At 43.1% G+C, this 21,987-nt stretch overlaps 1 protein-coding gene across 1 annotated transcript in view; it reads left to right on the top strand.

Annotated features, from left to right (window-relative positions):
- Nucleotides 1-21,987, top strand: part of CCDC171 (coiled-coil domain containing 171) — a 206,664-nt gene that overhangs the window by 54,516 nt on the left and 130,161 nt on the right. Inside the window, exon 12 of the mRNA XM_083352873.1 lies at nucleotides 16,612-16,714. Within this exon, the coding sequence (XP_083208999.1) occupies nucleotides 16,612-16,714 (103 nt within the window). The remainder of the gene's footprint in view (nucleotides 1-16,611; nucleotides 16,715-21,987) is intronic.

The raw sequence follows: 21,987 nt of genomic DNA, 5'->3' as shown, positions 1-21,987 counted from the left end.
CAGTTTTACCAGTATAGGTCACAGATATTCTGGCACTTAGCAGAACTTGGCTGATCTCAAAGAAACAAATATAAAAACTGTATCAGGTTAGCATTTGGACAGGAGACCAGCATGAAATCCCACAGCACTTGGAACACTTGGAGATAATAAAAAAAAAATCCAGAAGAAGGCAGTGGCAAACTACTTCTGAATTACTGCTAGGGAAACTACATAGATTTGTAGTTATCAGAACTTTAACTTAATGCAGGGGTGGTCAAACTGCTGGCCCACAGGCCGGACATGTCATCCGGAAGCCGCGCCCACTCCATTGCCGGCAATGGCGAAAAGGCTCCAATACGTTGCGCGACGTCATGTGACGTCGCGGGTTTGACATGTCTGACTTAATGTGAAGGAGTCTTTATATTGCCATGATGTTATGTGAAGCCACCTTTGTGCCAATGACATAGCAAAAGATTATGATCTAGTCCAGTGTTGGCAAACCTATGACACGTGTGTCAAAGGTGGAATCCCACACTTTTGGGTGGCACATGAGTGTTCACCAACACCCGACAACAACTATTCTTGAAAGCATGGCCTATTCTCACACAGTTTTTGGAGGCTGAAGAGTCCACACAAGAGTGGGATGTGCTCTTGTGCAGCCTCCAGACCCTCTGGAAGTCGTGCAAGAACAAGGGGTAGTTTTGTGTGGTTTTTGGAGGCTGCAGAGACCAGGAAGAGCATTCTCCAAAACCGCTTCAAAAATCAAAGCCTTGCGTGACCCATAGTAGCCTCTGGTAAGCCACAGAGGCCTGCAAATAGAAAGAAACCACCACCTGAATAGTGCCAGGTGGCAGATCCTGGGGAGCATGAGACATGGGGACAAACATGCCATTTCCCAAGGCTTGCATGCCATGGGAAATGGCATGAGGTGGCCTTTTTGAATGGCAGTGGTCACACTAGGGCTGAGGTTGAGATATGGGCCTTTATTTTTAGGCCCAGCCTCGGGGCTGCCACCACGTGCCTCTGTTCAAGGTGGCCTTGATGGGGAGAGGAAAATAGAGAATTGTTCTCTTTTATTTTTTTTGATGGGGGATGACATGCCAGCTGAATCAAGTTAGGCATTTTCTGAAGTTATGACATGCCGAGCCCCAAAAAGGATTGCCCGCATTGATTTAGTCTAAATCAACAGTGAAAATGTGTCCATAAAGAGGTTTCATTCGAATAGGAATGCTCGCCGGAATGTATGGTTTGCTTGAAAGTAAGTCTCCCGTGTTACCTGAAATTCTTGGGAAATGGATTCATTTTGTATTACAGAAGTTACCGCATTTTTATCCTGCCTCAGGATGCGTGTGTCAAGACGGATGTGAAGAACAAAAAAAAAAACACATTTTATTATTATGTTTGGTGGATGTGTAAAGGAAGCTAGAAAATTCTGGAAACAAATACATGCACTGATTCAGAAGATTAATATACAATTAAGACCAGAGGTTTTTCTTGGGAAATTGATGGACAAATAGTTGAAAGAAAGTCACGGAATTTTGTTTTTGTGCAGTGAGTTTATCATATGCACAAAGTATCCAAAATGGAGGAATGGTTGGTAAAGGTGGTGGAACTTGCTGAGATGGCCAAATTGACTTTTTTGATCAGAGAAAAGCAACATCTATATTTATTGCTGACAGAGAAAACCCTTTTGGATTTTGTGTGTAAAACAGAAAAAAGTTACAATATTGATGATTAGACAGGATAGATAATAGAAAGAAGGGAGTTGTGATGTAATTTTAAAGGTAAACTTATAGTTGTACTTACAACTGCTGTAAAAAAAGATTAGAAGCCACTTCCTTGTATCTTTTTTCCTTTCCTTTCTATTTTTCTTGTACTTTTTCTTTCTTTGTTGCACTTTTAGCTTTTTCTTTGATTTTTCCCCCCTTTCTTTTCTTCCCCTTGCCTTATATTAGTTTGAATTTTGTTTTTATTTTCACTTTTAAATCTTCTAGTAACGTTTTATATATACATATATATATATATATATATATATATATATATATATATATATATATATATATATATATATATATATATATATAAATACCAAAGTCATGGTTGTTTACTGCATGATGAGAGCTCCCAACTTTGATGGCGCGTAAAAGAGGGGCAGATTTTGACCATACAGTTGTAGCCACCATCTTGACTGATTTGACCCCCTTCCAACACAGACAGCCCTGTCTTGCCTCTCTAGCTATCAATCTTCCATCTCTTACTGCATCATGACAGCTATTTTGGGAGGAAGTACAGTCAGCTCAGAGTTGGGTAAATCTTAAGCTCCAGGGGTGAACTTTCTTTCCAAGCTTCTTCAGCAAATTTTCTTCCTCTTCCTAGCCATCTGCCCTCTTTTCATGCCTTGGCTACTTTATTTTTTTCCCTATCCCACCATCTTTCAGAATAGTCTTACATGAAATCATAGTCATTTCATAGGAGTAACAGCTATCTGAACATCAAAATGTGACTTTCTAGTTGTTAAAAATTCCAGTCATACCTTTGCTGATGATTATCTTGGGTTATTCAGAGGTCACTCGTTGAAATATTTGCTCATTCATCCAACAAAGATCACAAACTTGCTATATGGTAGTTTACATGACTATTAGTTTTCCAGATGTCGCTCAAGGAGGTTCTGTCTGTTCCAGCTACATCTTAATTTGAACATGCAACAAATCATGGGTTGAAATGAGTTCGCATCTGAACTCATTGGAAGAAAGACTGAAAAGAATTTTCTAAACATATAATTTATCCTCACAACCAACCGGTGATATAATTTAGGCCCTGAGTGAATGGCTTGCTTAAATCTGGCAAGTTAGCTGACTCTTGATAGCAAATATAGCTGTCGTATTTATGAACACAATCATGTAGATTTCTCAATCCACATTCCTCCAAGTATGAGAAAACTCAGAATTTTCAAAAAATAATAAAAAATAAAATGAAAAGGACAAAAACCATAAAAAGCAAGTAAAAGAAGAAACAGCATATATGAAATCATTCTGGCCAATCTTTAAATGCATCTGTAAACTTTGGCACAAGGAATAATTGATTAGCCTTTTTATTGCTTTGGTAAAGAGACAAATTATTAAACAAGAATGGAACATCTCAGTTTTCCAAGATGGTAAATGTAAGATTCCACTGTCTTTCAACTTTGAAAAGAAATATTTAAGGCCGCTTTACCCATACTTGATAAATACAATCAAAATGGAGCAATAGTGTGGGTAACCCTTGAGTTAGGTTAATTGCATTCTTTGATTTTATGGAATATCCAGTAAATATGATTTTTGTTATTGTTATTCAGTTAACCTCAGCAGGCTAATAATAATACCTAATATTCTTTAAAACCACTGTTTTTTTTAAATAGAAGATATTTGACTTCTTTATTCAAGACTCCAGGCAAATAATACTTGCCTTAGAAAAAATGTTTTATTGTTTATTAAATTTAATTTAATTTAACAATTTAAATTGAATTTAAAAAAACAATTATTTATTGTTTATTAAAATGTACTGTTAGAATGCTCCAAAACAAATGCCCAATACCAATAATAATTTAAGGGCTTTACACTGTAATGTTTTCCCGTGGGGACCAAATTGTGACCAAATATTTTAATTAAATGTAATATATTGATAGAATGCATCTATAACCCACTCAGTTCTTGGTGGTCATTTTGCAGTTTTAGGCATTTCAAATGATTTAAAAAGTTGATTTCAATAACATGATTCAGATAAAGGTAATCCTTTGTTTTAGATAAAGATAATCCTTTAGCTGAGTACCTGTAATGACCCACTTCAGCTGTTTTCCCATGAATTCGAACTCTTGAGGTAATCACTGCTTCAAACAAGATTCTTTTATTTGGGGATCAGTAACAGTGGGGGATCAAGGCGAGGTCTGAGGTAAAAGTTCGTTAACACCGTATTAGTCACCTAAGCCGTAAAACCCCTCCCACCAAAGGTGCGCGGGGATTTGAATTTTATCCAATCAGCTGGCATCAACCGTTGCTTTTGGCATGTAACTTCCTGGCTTCGCTGACCTCTGGTTCGTCGCCCTCGTCTTTGGAGAGCTACCATACTCCTCCCCATGGCAATAAGGAAAAGGAAACAGAACTGGCGAGCAAATACAAACATGCAAGTAACGGTGGGCTCACACACACACACACACGTAACAGAATGGCAGGTCCCAAAGATGGAAGGACAGAAGGAAGGTAAGTAAAAATAGGGAACTGTTTGGGACCTGACAGTACCACTTTATTATTATTATTATTATTATTATTATTATTATTATTATTATTATTATTATTATTATTATTATTATTATTATTATTATTTTAATTTGTATACCGCCCTTCTCCCGAAGGACTCAGGGCGGTGAACAGGGCAATACATAAAAACAAGATACAAAAATTAAAAATTATTAAAAAGTAATTAAACAGTGCCCGTAATAAATTAATACAGATTAAAAGTTAAAATCCATTTATAAAATCCAACCCCGTCCCATCAGGCCAGGCCAGCTTGTTCAAAGAGATGGGTTTTAAGATCGCGCCGGAAGGAGCGGAGATCGGGCGCCATCCGGAGCTCGACCGGAAGATGGTTCCAAAGATCCGGTGCACCCACAGAGAATGCCCTCCCCCTGGGGGCCACCAGTCGGCATTCTTTGACCGGTGGCACCCTGAGGAGGCCCTCTCTGTGGGAGCATACTGGGCGGAGGGAAGTTGACGCCGGCCGCAGGTGCTCCCCAAGGTATTCCGGACCCATGCCATGTAGGGCTTTGTAGGTCATTACTAACACCTTGAACCTCACCCGGAAGACAACTGGAAGCCAATGCAGCTTGCGGAGCAAAGATGTGACATGGGAGTGTCAGGAAACTCCCAACACAACTCTCGCGGCTGCATTCTGTACCAGTTGGAGCTTCCGAGTGGTCTTCAAGGGTAGCCCCATGTAGAGAGCGTTGCAGTAGTCAAGACGAGAGGTCACGAGCGCATGAGTGACCGTACGTAAGGCATCCCGGTCTAGTTAGGGCCGCAACTGGCGCACCAGGCGAACCTGGGTGAAGGCCCCCCTAGTCACAGCTACTATATGGTCTTCTAGGGAAAGCTGTGAATCTAGGAGGACTCCCAAGTTGCGAGCCCTATCTACAGGGGGTAATAACTCACCCTCCATAGTGAGGGGTGGGATATCCTGAATATCCTGAGATGCCGGTACGCACAGCCACTCAGTCTTGTCAGGGTTGAGCCGAAGCCTGTTCCTCCCCATCCAGACCCAGACCGCCTCCAGGCATCGGGACATCACGTCGAGGGCATCACTGGGGTGGTTTGGGGTCGAAATGAAAAGCTGGGTATCATCAGCATACTGATGATACCCAACTCCAAAACCACGAATGATCTCACCCAGCGGTTTCATGTAGATGTTGAACAGGAGAGGCGAGAGGACCGACCCCTGAGGATAATACAGGTCATCCTCAGATCACAACGGTTCATTTAGTGACTGTTCAAAGTTACAACAGCACTGAAAAAAATTGACTTTACAATCATTTTTCACACGTATTACCATTGCAGTGTCTCCATGGCCGTGTGATAAAAATTCAGATGCTTGGCAACTAGCCCATACTTATGAAGGTTGCACTGTCCCGGGGTTGTATGATTCCCCTTTTGTGATCTTCTGGCAACCAAAGTCAGTGGGGAAGCCAGATTCACTCAATTGCCGTGCTACTAACTTTAAGAACTGTAGTGATTCGCTTAACAGCTGTGGCAAGAAAGGTTTTAAAATGGGGCAAAACTTGCTTAACAAATGTCTCCCTTAGCAACAGATATTTGGGGCTCCGTTGAGGTCATAGGTTGAGAACTACCTGTAGTTTTGTCTTTTGATTGTAGGGGTACTATAGCTGGGCTGCAAAATCTCGATGACTACGGGATAATCACGAAGGAAGCCAGAAATACCTAACATACTGATTTTTGCAGCCCTGAAATGGTGAAACTAATTATTATTTCTATTTTACCTTTCCTCCAGGAGCTAAAAGTGGTACAGATAGCTCTTAGTCTCCAACCCTTCAAAATAGGCTAGGCTGGGAAAGACTGGCCCAAAGTCACATAGCAAAGCTGGGCTTGAATCTGGTTTCCTTATCGTTGTTTAGCACTTTATCCACTAGACCAGGGGTCGGCAACCTCGGCTCTTTTATGACTCGTGGACTTCAACTCCCAGAATTCCTGAGCCAGCTATGCTGGCTCAGGAATTCTGGGAGTTGAAGTCCACGAGTCATAAAAGAGCCGAGGTTGCCGACCCCTGCACTAGACCAGGGATAAGCAACCTTGGCTCTTTTATGACTCGTGGACTTCAACTCCTAGAATTCCTGAGCCAGCCATGGGAGTTGAAGTTCCCGAGTCATAAAAGAGCCAAGGTTGCTTATCCCTGGTCTAGTGCAGGGGTCGGCAACCTCGGCTCTTTTATGACTCGTGGACTTCAACTCCCAGAATTCCTGAGCCAGCATAGCTAAACCACCTGTCAGTAGTGATTCTGTTGGATGACGGCATCGTTTTTTTGGGTTCTGTTCTCAGTATGCAGTCGGTTTGAGTACAAAGGGAATGATTTGAATATGGAGTGACATGGTAGGCAGGTTGAAAATCAATTTAATCTTTTGTCATGTAACTAAATATAGTTAATACCTCCAAGGCTTCGAGGAACTGATGGTTCTGTATTTGGCCCATTTGAAAGTATACTCCAGACTGGTTGGTTGGGTGGCCTCTTGGTAGTTAGAAAGGCATTTACATATAAATTGAGTTCCCAAGCTTGACAGGCTGCAACAGAGCAGCTCTTTGATTAAGTAACAGTAGAGAAACAGAAAGCTCAATTAGCTGCAAATTACACCAAAGTCAGGCGCTAGCATCTGTGTGTTCCTCTTGCACCTTGCTGTCAGGAATCTTTTGCTCATATACCTTTTTTTTCCAGAGGATCAATATATGTTGGCCAGAATGCTGCCTAGGAAATGCAACCGTAGGCAGCTCATTCTGAGTTTCTCATTCACATTGTCAGGAAGCTCAGATAATGAAGAATTGTTTTTCTTAGCCTGCTTCTACACATACATTATTTTATTTATTTATTTATTTATTTATTTATTTATTTATTTATTTATTTATTTATTTATTTATTTATTTAATTTATATACCGCCCTTCTCCCAGGAGACTCAGGGCGGTCAACAGGGCAATACATAAAAACTAGATACAAAAATTAAAATTATTAAAACATGATTAAACAATGCCCATAAATTTAATACAAATTTAAAATTCAAATCGTTTATAAAAATTCCACCCCGTCCCATCAGGCCAGGCCAGCTTGTTTAAAAAGATGGGTTTTAAGATCGCGCCGGAAGGAGCGGAGATCGGGCGCCATCCGGAGCTCAACCGGAAGATGGTTCCATAAATCCGGTGCACCCACAGAGAACGCCCTCCCCCTGGGGGCCACCAGTCGGCATTCTTTGACCGGTGGCACCCTGAGGAGGCCCTCTCTGTGGGAGCGTACTGGGCGGAGGGAAGTTGACGCCGGCTGCAGGTGCTCCCCAAGGTATTCCGGACCCATGCCATGAAGGGCTTTGTAGGTCATAACCAACACCTTGAACCTCACCCGGAAGACAACTGGTAGCCAATGCAGCTCGCGGAGCAAAGGTGTGACATGGGAGTATCGGGAAACTCCCAGTACAACTCTCGCGGCTGCATTCTGTACCAGTTGGAGCCTCCGAGTGGTTTTCAAGGGTAGCCCCATGTAGAGAGCGTTGCAGTAATCAAGACGAGAGGTCACGAGCGCATGAGTGACCGTACGTAAGGCATCCCGGTCTAGATAGGGCCGCAACTGGCGCACCAGGCGAACCTGGGCGAAGGCCCCCCTAGTTGCTCTCAAATGGAAAGGAGATTTGGGAAGCTTCTTGCGACTAGGGGGGGTCTTGAGGGAGAAAAGAATGCATGTAGTTGGCTGGGCAAAGGTAAAGGCTTCCCCTGTCCAGTAGTATCTGACTCTCGGGAGCGTTTCTTAACTGAGGCAGACAGTGTTGTCCAAAGACATGTCCGTGGTAATGTGGCCGGAATGGTATTACGTCACAGCGCAGAGCACGCGGTGAAACACAGAATGCTGTTACCTTCCCACAGAAGTGGTACCTATTTATCTACTCACATTTGCGTGCTTTTGAACTGCTAAGTGGGCAGGAGCTGGCGCAAAGACAGGAACTCGCTCCATTGTGCGGTGCTCGGGTCTCAAACCCAGGCTGTTAGCCTTCCAGCTAACAAGCTCAGTTTCTTAACTGCTAAGTCATCGCACCCCCAATTGGCTGGAACTAGAATTTTATTTATTTTATTTATTTTAATTCCATTTATATCCCGCCCTTCTCCGAAGACTCAGGGCGCCTTACAAGCTTAGCAGAATGTAACAAAATTGCTGGGAAATCTGAATGCGTATGCGTATCCTAGGGTGGGGGGAGAGAGAGAGGGGGGAGGGAATTTGGAAAAATCAAGTGGCCAGACTTGACTTAAAAAAGGCAAACATGAACGTAACATGTACATACAGAAAGGTTGCATCAACATAAATATCCTAATATATGATAGTTTAAAAATAAAACATCTCTGTCCCTTTGAACAGCTTGCCTAAATATTTTGTGCTGGAAGAGATTTTGCTAGTGCACAGTTTTGAGTATCTTCTGCTTCAAATGCATGTGCATGCATGAAAATATTTCCTTTATTGGTGTGGCATTGCTTTTTATGCTGTTCTGTGGGCAACATGCTTTTTCTGTGGGGACGGCAAAGTAGGGTTGACAGAACTGTGTGTAGCTCAGCATTCTAGTCTATTTATACCCTGTAAAAATTGCATGTATCCTTATATTTCTTTTTGGAATACTGATGTTTTAGAAAGAAAAAAAAAATCCCAGCATGAGAATTCCATCGGCACTGGAAATTCTTTGTGATGTATAGTACTAACCATCACACAGGGAAGACCATGTAAATGCTACTGGGGATCAAACGCTGAAATGTATATGAATAATATATTAGTAGATATACAGAACATATAATTAAAATTGAAATGGTAGAGCAAATTTATAAAATATTTAAGCAGAATGGTGGAGAACACAGAAGAGATCCTCATACATTCAAGTCAGTCATGATCCACTGTTGGCTCATAACAGAGCTCAGTTAACAGGAAAAAGATGTTTCTCACCATAAAAACCCCCGAATCCTTAAATCTTCAGGCTGACTTTTTGTTAGGGGAAGTGCTTATAACTCAAAAGTTAAGATGGCTGTTACCCAAAGTTGGATTACGGGTCACTAGAGAAAAGAAAAGGGGAGTTCCTCTGTATAGAGGTTTTAGAAAGTCGACACAAATTGAAATTACCTTTTTTTCCTGTTCAGTTTAGAAGAAAAGTTGATAAGGGATCTATTTTATTTCTTTCCCCCCCCCACCCCCAGGGAAACAAACTACTTGTAAATATTTGTATCCATCCATTTTTTAAAATTGTTTCCCGTCAAAGAATAAAAAGTACTTAAAATGCAATCTAGGGAAAGGAAAGTACATAACAAAAAGGGGAGGTCTAACAACAAATCTAAATCACTATCAGAGAATTGATAATTAACCAGTACTTCCAATCATAAACCAAACCCTACTAATATCAGTGACAAATGACCCATTTTTATTTTTATTTTTTTATTTTTTATTTTAATTCCATTTATATCCCGCCCTTCTCCGAAGACTCAGGGCGGCTTACAAGCTTAGCAGTAGCCTTCATTCTATGTATATGCCTGCTTATTAGGGCTTTCACACACACACCCAAGCGGCATTATTACAAAGTCAGCTTAATTGCCCCAACAATCTGGGTCCTCATTTTACCTACCTCGGAAGGATGGAAGGCTGAGTCAACCTTGAGCCTGGTGGGACTCGAACCTGGCAACTTTCCTGAAAATTTCTGTAAGACTAACCTGCAAACAAAATGTGCCCTCCTTTACAGATCATCCCACATGGTTGGTTAAAATAAGAGTTATTAAGCTGTAATGCGGAAGACCCTCTTAATGATATTGTCCAAGTTTTATCGCCTCATTAAGTAGAAGCATGGTGACTTGAGTGGGCAGGAAGTTAGTAAGCCTTTGTTTGAGACTCCAAAACTGCTGTGGGGTGGGGTTGAGCTCTTGTCCTTCACTCCAGCTCCTGCTGGGGACATGAAAGCAGCCTCCAACTGGGCGTCCCAGGGCAATGGTGATGTCATCGGCTAATCCTTTCAACCCAGAAGCGCCTCAGGGCTTCTGACACAAGAGCAGAAAAACAAAAGTTTTGAGAAACAGTCTCATGTGGCACTGTCTGGCCAACCTCAATTGAATCCAAAAACCTAGGTTTCAAGTCTAGGTAGTTGTTGTTGTTAGCTGCGAAGTCGTGTCCGACTCATTGCGACCCTATGGACAACATTCCTCCAGGCCTTCCTGTCTTCTACCATCTTCTGGAGTCCATTTAAGCTCACGCCTACTGCTTCAGTGACTCCATCCAGCCACCTCATTCTCTGTCGTCCCCTTCTTCTATTGCCCTCGATCTTTCCCAGCATTAGGCTCTTCTCCAGTGAGTCTTTCCTTCTCATTAGGTGGCCAAAGTATTTGAGTTTTAGCTTCAGGATCTGGCCTTCTAAAGAGCAGTCAGGATTGATCTCCTCTAGGACTGACTGGTTTGATCGCCTTGCAGTCCAAGGGACTCGCAGGAGTATTCTCCAGCACCATAGTTCAAAGGCCTCAATTCTTTGGCGCTCAGCCTTTCTTATGGTCCAACTTTCACTGCCATACATTGCAACTGGGAAGACCATAGCCTTGACTATACGCACTTTTGTTGACAGGGTGATGTCTCTGCTTTTTAAGATTTGCCATGGCTTTCCTTCCCAGGAGCAAGCGTCTTTTAATTTCTTGGCTACAGTCCCCATCTGCAGTGATCTTGGAGCCCAGGAAAACAAAATCTGTCACTACCTCCATTTCTTCCCCATCTATTTGCCAGGAATTGAGAGGGCCAGATGCCATGATCTTGGTTTTCTTAATGTTAAGTTTCAACCCAAGTTTTGCACTCTCCTTCTTCACCCGCAACAAGAGGCTCTTTAGTTCTTCTTCACTTTCTGCCATTAGAGTGGTATCATCTGCGTATCTTAGGTTGTTGATATTTCTTCCAGCAATCTTAATTCCAATTTTTGATTCATCTAGCCCTGCCTTTCTCATGATGTGCTCTGCATATAAGTTAAATAGGCAGGGCAACAGTATACAGCCTTGCCGGACTCCTTTCCCAATTTTGAACCAATCAGTGGTTCCGTGTCCAGTTCTCACTGTTGCTTCTTGACCCGCATATAGGTTTCTCAAGAGACAAATAAGATGGTCTGGTACTCCCATCTCTTTAAGAACTTGCCACAGTTTGTTATGATCCACACAATCAAAGGCTTTAGCATAGTCAATGAAGCAGAAGTAGATGTTTTTCTGGAACTCCCTAGCTTTCTCCATGATCCAGCGTATGTTGGCAATTTGATCTCTAGTTCCTCTGCCTCTTCAAAATCCTGCCTGTACTTCTGGTAGTTCTCGATCCACATACTGCTGAAGTCTAGCTTGTAGGATTTTAAGCATGACTTTACTAGCATGAGAAATGAGTGCAATGGTGCGATAGTTTGAACATTCTTTGGCACTGCCTTTTTTTGGAATTGGGATGTAAACTGATCTTTTCCAATCCTGTGGCCACTGTTGAGTTTTCCAAATAGCTGACTCAGGAATTCTGGGAGTTGAAGTCCATGAGTCATAAAAGAGCCGAGGTTGCCTACCCCTGGGCTACACAGAATTACACTGGTTCTCTTCCTTCCTAAGGGACTGATACCAGCTGGTATTGGTCAGGAATGAGAGGTCCTATCATCAGCCTTTACTATGTGGGATGCCTCATTGTTTCTCCATTCCTGTTTAATGTCTACATAAAGCCACTTGGGGAGATCATCCATTGCTATGAGGTGAGGTTATCATCAGTGAGGTATCATCAGTAACTGGTAACACTCGGTTAGATGCTCGGTTAGCTCTCTGACTTTCTACACAAAAATATTTTCTCAGCCCTTTTCTATGAAAATAAAGGAAAATACTTTGGCTCTTCCTACCCCAAACCCAAAATTATAGGTAAAAGGCAGATTTTGCTAGTGCACAGTTTTGAGTATCTTCTGCTTCAAATGCATGTACATGCATGAAAATATTTCTTTTATTGGTGTGGCATTGCTTTTTATGCTGTTCTATGGGCAACATGCTTTTTCTGTGGGGACGGCAAAGTAGGGTTGACGGAACTGTGTGTAGCTCAGCATTCTAGCCTATTTATACCCTGTAAAAATTGCATGTATCCTTATATTTCTTTTTGGAATACTGATTTTATTTATTTATTTATTTTATTATATTTATATACCGCCCTTTCCCGAAGGACTCAGGGCGGTTTACAGGGTGATTAAAAACAAAAATACAAAAGTTAAAAACAATTTAAAAAATTATATCCGTCCCTGAACAAATAAAACCCCAGTTAAAATTAAAATTAAAATTAAAATTCTTAGCCTGGGCCAGAGAGCTCGAAGAGCCAGGTCTTCAGGTCCCGGCGGAACGAACAGAGGTCGGGGGCAGTCCTAAGCTCCACTGGCAGCTGGTTCCAAAGGACAGGCGCACCCACTGAGAAGGCCCTATCCCTGGGTGTTGTCCGCCGGCAGTCTCTTACTGGCGGTACCCTGAGAAGACCCTCCCTGTGGGAGCGCACTGGACGAAGGGAGCTTGATGCCGGCAGCAGGTGTTCCCTCAGATAACCTGGACCCAAGCCATTTAGGGCTTTATAGGTCATCACCAGCACCTTGAATCTCACCCGGAGGGCAACCGGGAGCCAATGCAGCTCGCGGAGTAGAGGTGTTACATGGGAGTATCGGGAACCCCCCATCACAACTCGCGCGGCCGCATTCTGCACCAGCTGAAGCCTCCGAGTGGTCCTCAAGGGCAGCCCCATGTAGAGAGCGTTGCAGTAGTCTAAACGGGAGGTCACGAGTGCATGAGTGACTGTGTGTAGGGCATCTCGGTCCAGATAGGGTCGCAACTGGGGCACCAGGCAAACCTGGGCAAAAGCCCCCCTGGTCACGGCTCCTATATGGTCTTCAAAATTGAGTCGTAAATCCAGGAGGACGCCCAAGTTACGAGCCCTATCAACGGGGGGTAACACCTCACCCCCCATCGTTAGAGGTGGAATAGTCTGGTTAGCCCGAGATGCCGATATGCACAGCCACTTAGTCTTGGCAGGATTGAGATGAAGCCTGTTTCTCCCCATCCAGACCTGCACCGTCTCCAGGCACCAGGACATCACGGCGAGGGCATCACTGGGTTGGTTTGGGGTGGAAAGAAAAAGTTGGGTATCATCAGCGTACTGATGATAACCCATCCCAAAACCACGAATGATCTCACCCAGCGGCTTCATATAGATGTTGAACAGGAGGGGCGAGAGAACCGATCCCTGAGGAACTCCACAAACGAGAGGCCTCGGGGCGGATCTCTGCCCTCCCGTCAACACCGACTGCGAACGGCCCAGGAGATAGGAGGAGAACCACCGTAAAACGGTGCCTCCCACTCCCAACCCCCTGAGACGCCGCAGTAGGATACCATGGTCGATGGTATCAAAAGCCGCTGAGAGATCTAATAGGACCAGGACAGAGGAACAACCCCTGTCCCGAGCCCGCCAGAGATCATTCACCAGCATGACCAATGCCGTCTCCGTGCTGTATCCGGGCCTGAAACCCGCTTGGTATGGGTCCAGATAATCAGTTTCCTCCAGGAACAGAGGAAGCTGATGCGCCACCACACTCTCAACAACCTTCACCAAAAAGCGAAGGTTGGAGACTGGACGTTAGTTATTTAAGGAGGGAGCGAGTCACCCTAAACAGGGCGGCCGGGCGATTATCTGCGGACGCGATGAGGGCAGTGAAGTAATTAGACTTCGCCGTCCTCATCGCCGCAAGATAAGACCTTATAAAGGTTATAAACTGCAATCGGTCAGATTCGGATCGGCTGGACCTCCAACCGCTCTGTAGACCCCGTCTCCAACGCTTTATCTCCCGGAGCTCCGCAGAGAACCATGGAGCCCAACGGGATCTGCGCCGGGTCAGAGGTCGCAAGGGTACAACACAGTCAAGTGCCCCGGCAGCCGCCCTTTCCCAGGCATCCACCAAGGCATCGACTGATGTTTTAGAACAGACATGTCAAACACAAGGCCCGGGGGCCAGATCCGGCCCGCGAAGTGGTTTCATGTGGCCCGTGAAGCCAACCTGGAAACAGTGAGGGAATGGCCCCCACTGCCTTGGCCCTGGCCCAGAGACCCTCCTTCTGCCAGAGACCCTCAGATCTGTCCCACTCCTGCCCAGGCCCCCATAGGCACCCTTGATGCGAACGATGTAGAGCTGGCCATGCCCACCCAGTAGGCCATATGCACTCTAGCCACACCCACCCAGTAGGCCACACCCACCCAGGCCATACCCACCCGGCCCCCTGAGGGCAACCGCAATACTGATGCGGCCCTCAATGAAATTGGGTTTGACACACCTGTTTTAGAAAGAAAGAAAAATCCCAGCACGAGAATTCCATCGGCACCAGAAATATTTTGTGATGTATAGTACTAACCATCACACAGGGAAGACCATGTAAATGCTACTGGGGATCAAACGCTGAAATGTATATGAATAATATATTAGTAAATATACAGAACATATAAAAGGTAAAGGTTCCGCCGCACATGCGTGCTAGTCGTTTCCGACTCTAGGGGCCGGTGCTCATCTCTGTTTCAAAGCTGAAAAGCCAGCGTTTGTCCAAGGACGTCTCCGTGGTCATGTGGCCGGCATGACTAGACGCCAAAGGCGCACGGAATGCTGTTACCTTCCCACCGTAGTGGTCCCTATTTTTCTACTTGCATTTTTATGTGCTTTCGAACTGCTAGGTTGGCAGAAGTTGGGACGAGTAACAGGTGCTCACTCTGTTACGCGGCACTCGGGATTCGACCTGCCAAACTGCAGACCTAATGATCGACAAGCTCAGCGTCCTAACCCACTGAGCCACCGTGTCCCTTTAAATTATAGAACTTAACTAATCATGTGCTGCTCATGAAACACAAGGGGTAACTGAAATGGGAAAGAGAAAGAGAAAAATAAGGAATTTTATGCTAAAGGTAAAGAAGTTCAATCTTTAGATATGAAAAGGGGACATAAGGGAAAACAAGGGAAGGAAACAGTCACATACAAAGAATTATGAATCTTGGATTCCACAATGTTCATTGCGGAGATGCTGGCTAAAGAAAAATCTTCTGTTTGTTTTGATGTGTGCAAGATCTTTTGGTTCCTCTGACTTCTTTCTTGCTTTGTTCTTTTTCTGAATACTTATCCCTAACCTCACAGAATGTGAATGAAAGCCAACTCCCTGCTTAGAGAGACTTTTTGCTTTGCCTGGTCAAGGATTACACTTCATCTTTGCTGTCTGTCATCAAGAGGCTCTAGGACAGAGGTCTTCAAACTTGGCCCTTTTATGACTTGTGGACTACAACTCCCAGAATTGCCTGAGGAATTCTGGGAGTTGAAGTCCACAAGTCATAAAAGGGCCAAGTTTGAAGACCCCTGGTCTAGGACAAATCACCATGGCCAACTTGCTGCAGCCCTCTCAGTGCGGCCAACTCGCCACTGCCATCTTGCTATGGTTATTCCCACGCGGCCATCTCACCATGGCCAAGTCACTGCGAGACAACTCACTGTGGTCACCTCGCCATGGGACAGTTACACATAGGATAGCTCAATGAGATGTTATTAGCCACTGTTTCTTTGACATCATATCCATTTTTGTCAGTAGAAATAATGTCAAGGAAATAGTGGAGATAGAGATGTATGGACTTCCAACTCCAGCCAGCCATGCTGGGAAGTGAAGCGTACACATCAAAAAAGTTCCCAAGGTTAAGATATACCTATTTAGACAGTAAATCAGATCCAGAAGAAAGGTACTTTCCTCGTGGTAAAGGTAGAGGCTAGCTTTCACCAGTGGTAGCTTCCTATAGATGAGATTGCAGAAAAGAAGCTACTTTGGAAGATCAAAGCTGAATACATCTACCAGGTGTCTCAGCAGGGGACCAATTTATCAGACGTCTTCAGGGGGCACCTTGGTGCCATGCCAAATTTAGGGATCACCATATTTCCCAGCCAGGATGCATTTTTGCAATAGAGGAGAAAAATACGAATGGTCCGTGGGTAAACATTTTAATTGGTTCCTGATGGGTTACTTGGGCTTTGCTCTAGCAGCAGGACATTAAAACGATGCAAAACCCACCCTTTGGCCTGGAAACTCACCTGAAAAAGCAATCACGATGGCACTACCTCCTTGAAATGTTTTCAACTTTTTTCTTTCATTTTGTTATTTTGGTAATGGGGAATTCCTCCAATTTGTTTTTTGTTGTTTTTTTGTTTGTTTGTTTGTTTGTTTCACTTTAAACATTAGTCCATCGTGTGCCCTGCAACAGCACTGGTGGTTATGAATCACTCTTCTATGCCTTTAATATCTATCTTTTTTGCTTTCTTCTCCTGCCAAATGAAGACCAGGAAACGCCAGGCCTTCCTAGCCGAGACATGTGAAAACAATGTGAGAGAGCTGGAGTCACTTCTGGACTGCTTTACTATGTCAAGCCAGTGGACGGCAGGTTAGTTGAAGCTATGAAATGACAGATCCATCTGTCAGTGTTCTAACACCACTAAATATTCTGCAGATATTTCTGCAGATGCCTCTAGCATTCTGTCTTCTCAACATGCTTTGATTCGATGACATGCTAAGAGCAGCTCTCACAGCAGTGGAGTGGCCTCACTGGCTGAGATGGGGTGACTGAATGCAGACCTGCTGTTGTCAGCCCAAACGTGATTTACAAATGTTGGGTTGTGTGCGATTGGTTGGGAAAGGGTGCAGCGAAAGCCAAATGAGAAAAACGTCCTGACAGCAGACTTACCCAGCGGAACAGATGTTTTTGATTGAACTGAGCCAAATTCACAGGCAACCTTCAGCTACTTAAAAGGTTGTGTGTTCAGAAAAAGTCGGGTAGGACACAGAGTTTTAACACACGACTCTTTACAGCGTTAGTTTAAAGTGATGCCAAGGCAAATTTCACCCCAATCCAAGTACAGAAGTGGCTCCCCCACCGCATTGTTTGCCCTGCTTCATCAGTAATGTTAATTCCAAATGGAGGAAAGTGCTGAAAGAACTTTCTTAGGTGAAAGGTCTTTTTCCCTCATCCTTTTGAGATTTGTTGTTGAGCCACTGTAATTCCATCTTTACACACATTTGCCTTCCTTTCCAGTTGGTCTGCTTCCGGTAGCCAGAAGAGTAACCAAACTCACAAAGGGGACTTTAACTCTATTTTACTTTGGGCAAACGCTTGCATTTTGCCGAAGCAGACCACATGCGTTAAAATGATCTCCTGAAAACCGTATGAAGCAGTCTTAAGCCTAGCCCACCCTTCCTCTTTTCTCCCCAAAAAGTGAAAAACAACCATACTTTGCTGAATTCTCCCCTTACTCCTCCCTTTCTGCATAAATCTGTCCTTTCGCTCATATTATTTTTCAAGACTACGCTACCAGTTGGCCACCCACATTAAGTCAGAGGGGAAGTAATTCTAGACAGAAAGGGTCCTGATAATACATATTTTGCAACGACAGAAGTGGCACTGGAAGATTTCTGGCCTGGTTGCGTCTCAGTTCCACGGTGATAGAGCCCCAGTTTGTATTAATCACCGTTTGGAAGCGGGGACTTTCCTACTACATAGCTGAGATTTGTTTTCTTCTTTCACACAGCAGGGATTTACTCGCCATTCCCTCTTGCATTTCAGCTTTCACTGTAAACGAGTATTGATGTAATTACCATGAATTTTTCATGGTCCTCGTCCAACTCAGCCAAAGATTTGGAACCAAAATCCGTTCTGCATCTGGGGAGATAGGGAGACACACAGGACAAAGCTCAGAGAAATCGGGGAACTGAAGCTATTGAAATTGGCTGGGGGTGCACTTCCTCCTTTTCAAAAGCATTGAATAAGTTTCTGAACTGAGCACTTTGGAACAACTTGGTTAGTACAGAGGTTTTGGCAAAGGAGATTGGGCTGCCTGGAAAGAAAGAGCCAAGGCAACGCAAGTTGAAAATAATTCTGCACATGAAACATATGCTTTTGTACATAAGTTATTAGTTTTGTGTTAGTTTTGGTGTTAGAGTTGTCTTTGTTGTCTTGGGGGAAAGGGCGGTAGTGGGAAATACGCCACATCTTATTTTTTGAGAGGATTGCTTGTCTCCTTTCTATAGACTTTAACATTTTTGTAATATGCCACTACATCACGCAGACTCGTAGGCAGGACCTGTCTTGGAGGCTGAACAGAAGAATAGGCCGATATTTGGTTGTTTCCTTAAGTTTTTTGACCAGGGTCATGTCTTGTTTTTAGCACATTGAAACAAGAGAGATCAAATGAATGATTATGGCCAATATAATAAAGGACGGTGACCCCGTTTTTGTGTAAAGCAGGGGTGGGGAACAATGGCCCTTTTATGAATGGTGGACTTCAATTCCCGGAATTCTTGAGCCAGCCATTGTTCCTGACTTCTGGTGTAATGTAGTCATAAATTAAATAAATAGCATGTTTGTGGGGCTGAGTATTTGGACTCACAGTCTTCTAAGGGTAATGTCAAATAGTACGGCAACTATTGTGTTTTGCTTTAGGACAGGGATGGGCAACTACGGCAACTTTATGACTTGTGGACTTCAACTCGCAGAATTCCTGAGCTAGCCATTCTAGGAGTTGATGTCTATTGGTTGGAAAGTTGCCGTATTTGCCAGCCCCTGCTTTAGGCATATAAGCCATCCGTAGCATAGCACTGGGGAGAGGCAGAAACGCAAGGCTGTGTCATAGACAGATCTGTGGATTTGTTCTCTAAGGCAGAGATTCCCCAACCTTTTGGGCACCAGGGATTGGTTCTGTGGAGAGTGGTTTTTCTGTGGACTGGAGGGGCCGTGGTTTTGTATGCTGCCTGCATCCTGTAGATGGGGCTTTGCTTGCTTGTGCGGACCGGTTGCTGGCACGGATGGGTGTTGGGGACCCCTTGCTCTAAGAAGACTTTAGAATGGTCGCCACCCTAATGGTTAACAATGGGAAATACAGAGTAAAGAAAAACTGTCTTACTAGAACATAGGAATCACAGGACTGGAATGGAATTCGTACTTATGCTACCTTTGCTTATGAGTTGAGAATTTTTTTAAATTTAAACAAGTAGAAAGAAACATGCAGTGGGAGAAGTGAGCTGATAGCCGTTCTGTGCTTCTGATGAAGTGCAGTTCATGAAAGCTTATGCTTTTTAATAAAATTGGTTAGGCGGATGAGGAGTTACCAAACTGATTCTAAACAGATATATAGGACACGCAGTTCCTTTTTTTACATCTGGTGTATTTTTTTTTCCTTTTAACATCTTACCTATTAAGTTTATTACTCCCTCTGAGGAGCCCAGGAAGTCTCTCATCCCAGATAAAATATGATTACATTTTAATATCAAGCGACTTATTTCAGGTTATCCCCTCTATCCAATATCTTTCTCGTAAAATACTTCTGCTTCATATATTTATTTAAAGTTTCTTAGTACATTACTTTTTCTTGGGACAGAGGTTAATCAAAAGACCAATTGTTGCTCTGCTACTGATTTGCTGGCAATGTGTACAGAAGACTTTCCCACACCAACACAGATCCAAATTATAATCCATGCACAAACATACATCCTGAACCCCTGTCTATAAATTTTTGGAATATGTATGTGTGTGTGTGTGTGTGTGTGTGTGTGTGTGTGTACACACATACATATACATACATACATACATACATAAAAATAATAAATTTAAAAACTGAAATCCCAGGTGTAGACATTTGAAATCAGTAAAAATAAAAATGATGAACTCCGGGATATACAACAGAATCAGACCCACGGTGACTGCACATGAGAGAACGAGACGACCGCCTAGGCCACAGGTCTGCAACCCGCGGCTCCGGAGCCGCTTGCGGCTCTTTCAGCCATCTCCTGCGGCTCCCAGTCCTCTGCCATGTGCAGTCCAAAAAAAAAAAAAGTGGGACTAAAATAGTTCAACCAATCAATTCAAATATGCAGAGTAGGTGCATATCTCGCCTTGGCTCCACTATTCAGTCAAACCCTGTTCTGCGTATGCGCGCATGTATGCGCATGTGCGCACATTTTTTTTGCGGCTCCCAGTTTTTCCTTTTGTGAGGGAACCGGTTCCGAGTGGCTCTTTCACTATTTTAGGTTGCTGACCTCTGGCCTAGGCTCTACTTCGAACAAGGAACCTACCAACCAGCGCATGACTGCGCACGATGCGATGAGGCTTGCGTGCCAAACAGCTTGATAGGTGCGACTTTTAAATCTCAACCAGAGACCGGCTTTTGCAGCGAAGCCGGAACCACCGTGGTTATATGCGAGTGAGCGTGTCATGAACGTGTCACACCCACATTCCACAACTTGACTGTTATAACTACCATATAGGCTGGTCTTGGAAGCGGAGTTTTATCCTGGTTCTATTGCTTTCATTGGGCTGCATTCAGAAACTAGCGCTGCATGACAGTTGTTCTGTATCAAGGTCTTTTGCTTATGGCCTTCCCCCGGGTTCTATCTTGTTGCCCAGTGTTGCTCAACATCTGGACAAAACCCTTCTAGAAAAATATCTGGAATTTTGGAGAACTATTGAAAGTTGTTTAAGTTTCATAATGGTTAAATAAAGGAGAATTAAGCTGAAATTACTTCTCATCAATCCAGAGGTGTTGTTGATAAATACAAGACTGAAATTCATCTGTTTTTAGTTGTTTTGGACTTCCCCTAAAGGTGCAGATTTGCAATGCTTCTTGATCCTTAACTGTCACTGAATTTTGATGGCTGTAATAAAGCACAGTTTATATTTGTTTGCACAGATATCTGTGCCAGCTCTTTTTCTTCACGATCTGGTCAGGTTCAGTGATGCCCATGTGGTAATACAGGATAGAAATCAAATAAAGTCAAAACATTCTTAAAGACTTTTATTATTCTCTCGTTTCAATAGCTTTATTTCACTTTGCTTTTTGTATGTCAACTTTCACGGCAAAGAGATTGGAGACGTCCAGGGGGAAAATGCATTAGAATATTCTTTGCCACAAGTTGTGAAGGTATCTCACTTTCCATGGTTTTTATCAAAAATAATTTGTGGCTATGGCAAGGAGAAATTTTTGATTGCAGTAAGAGCTATGAGAAACAGGAGAGATTCAGTTTAGATACAGAGCACATTTTGGATTGAAGCTCCTTGGAGTTGCTTTTCCTTCAAAATAAAATTAACCAGTTTAAGAGTTTTATTTTTAAAGAAAGGAAATATGAATAAAGTGATGTGTCCTTGGCTTGTAGGGTCTTTAGTTTTTAGAATAAAGAATTGTTCTTTCTATCTATCTATCTATCTATCTATCTATCTATCTATCTATCTATCTATCTATCTATCTCTATCTATCTATCTCTATATCTATCTATCTAGATTTTTTATTTATATATATATTGTATGACAGTGGTTTTGAAATGTGAGATGCAGAACTGGTGGCCTCCAAAACCAATATCTATGGAACAACTCTCTTAATAAAGGCTATATCTTTAATATCTCAAGAAATCACAGTGCTCTCCTATCATCTTTTGAAAGATATTTGCATATTCTTTTAGATGCCTTTCGTAAATACAAATTTTTATAGAAGCTAACAGTGGATCAGTTTTGGAATATTGTTATAGAATTAAAGATTCTGGAAACATCTGTTTAGCCATTGTGTAGCATGAGAGTTTGTTATATTTAACAATTGTTTGCACTTATGCTTTTTGAAAACTGTAATTAAAGCAGAGTGGCTAAAAGTATATCCAGATCATGCTGTGCATCTAGAT

The sequence above is a fragment of the Vipera ursinii genome (genome assembly GCF_947247035.1).
Source record: "Vipera ursinii genome assembly, chromosome: 2".
Lineage (NCBI taxonomy): Eukaryota > Metazoa > Chordata > Lepidosauria > Squamata > Viperidae > Vipera > Vipera ursinii.
The sequence above is the reverse complement of the archived record's forward strand: the minus strand, read 5'-3'. Positions and strand labels throughout refer to the sequence as shown.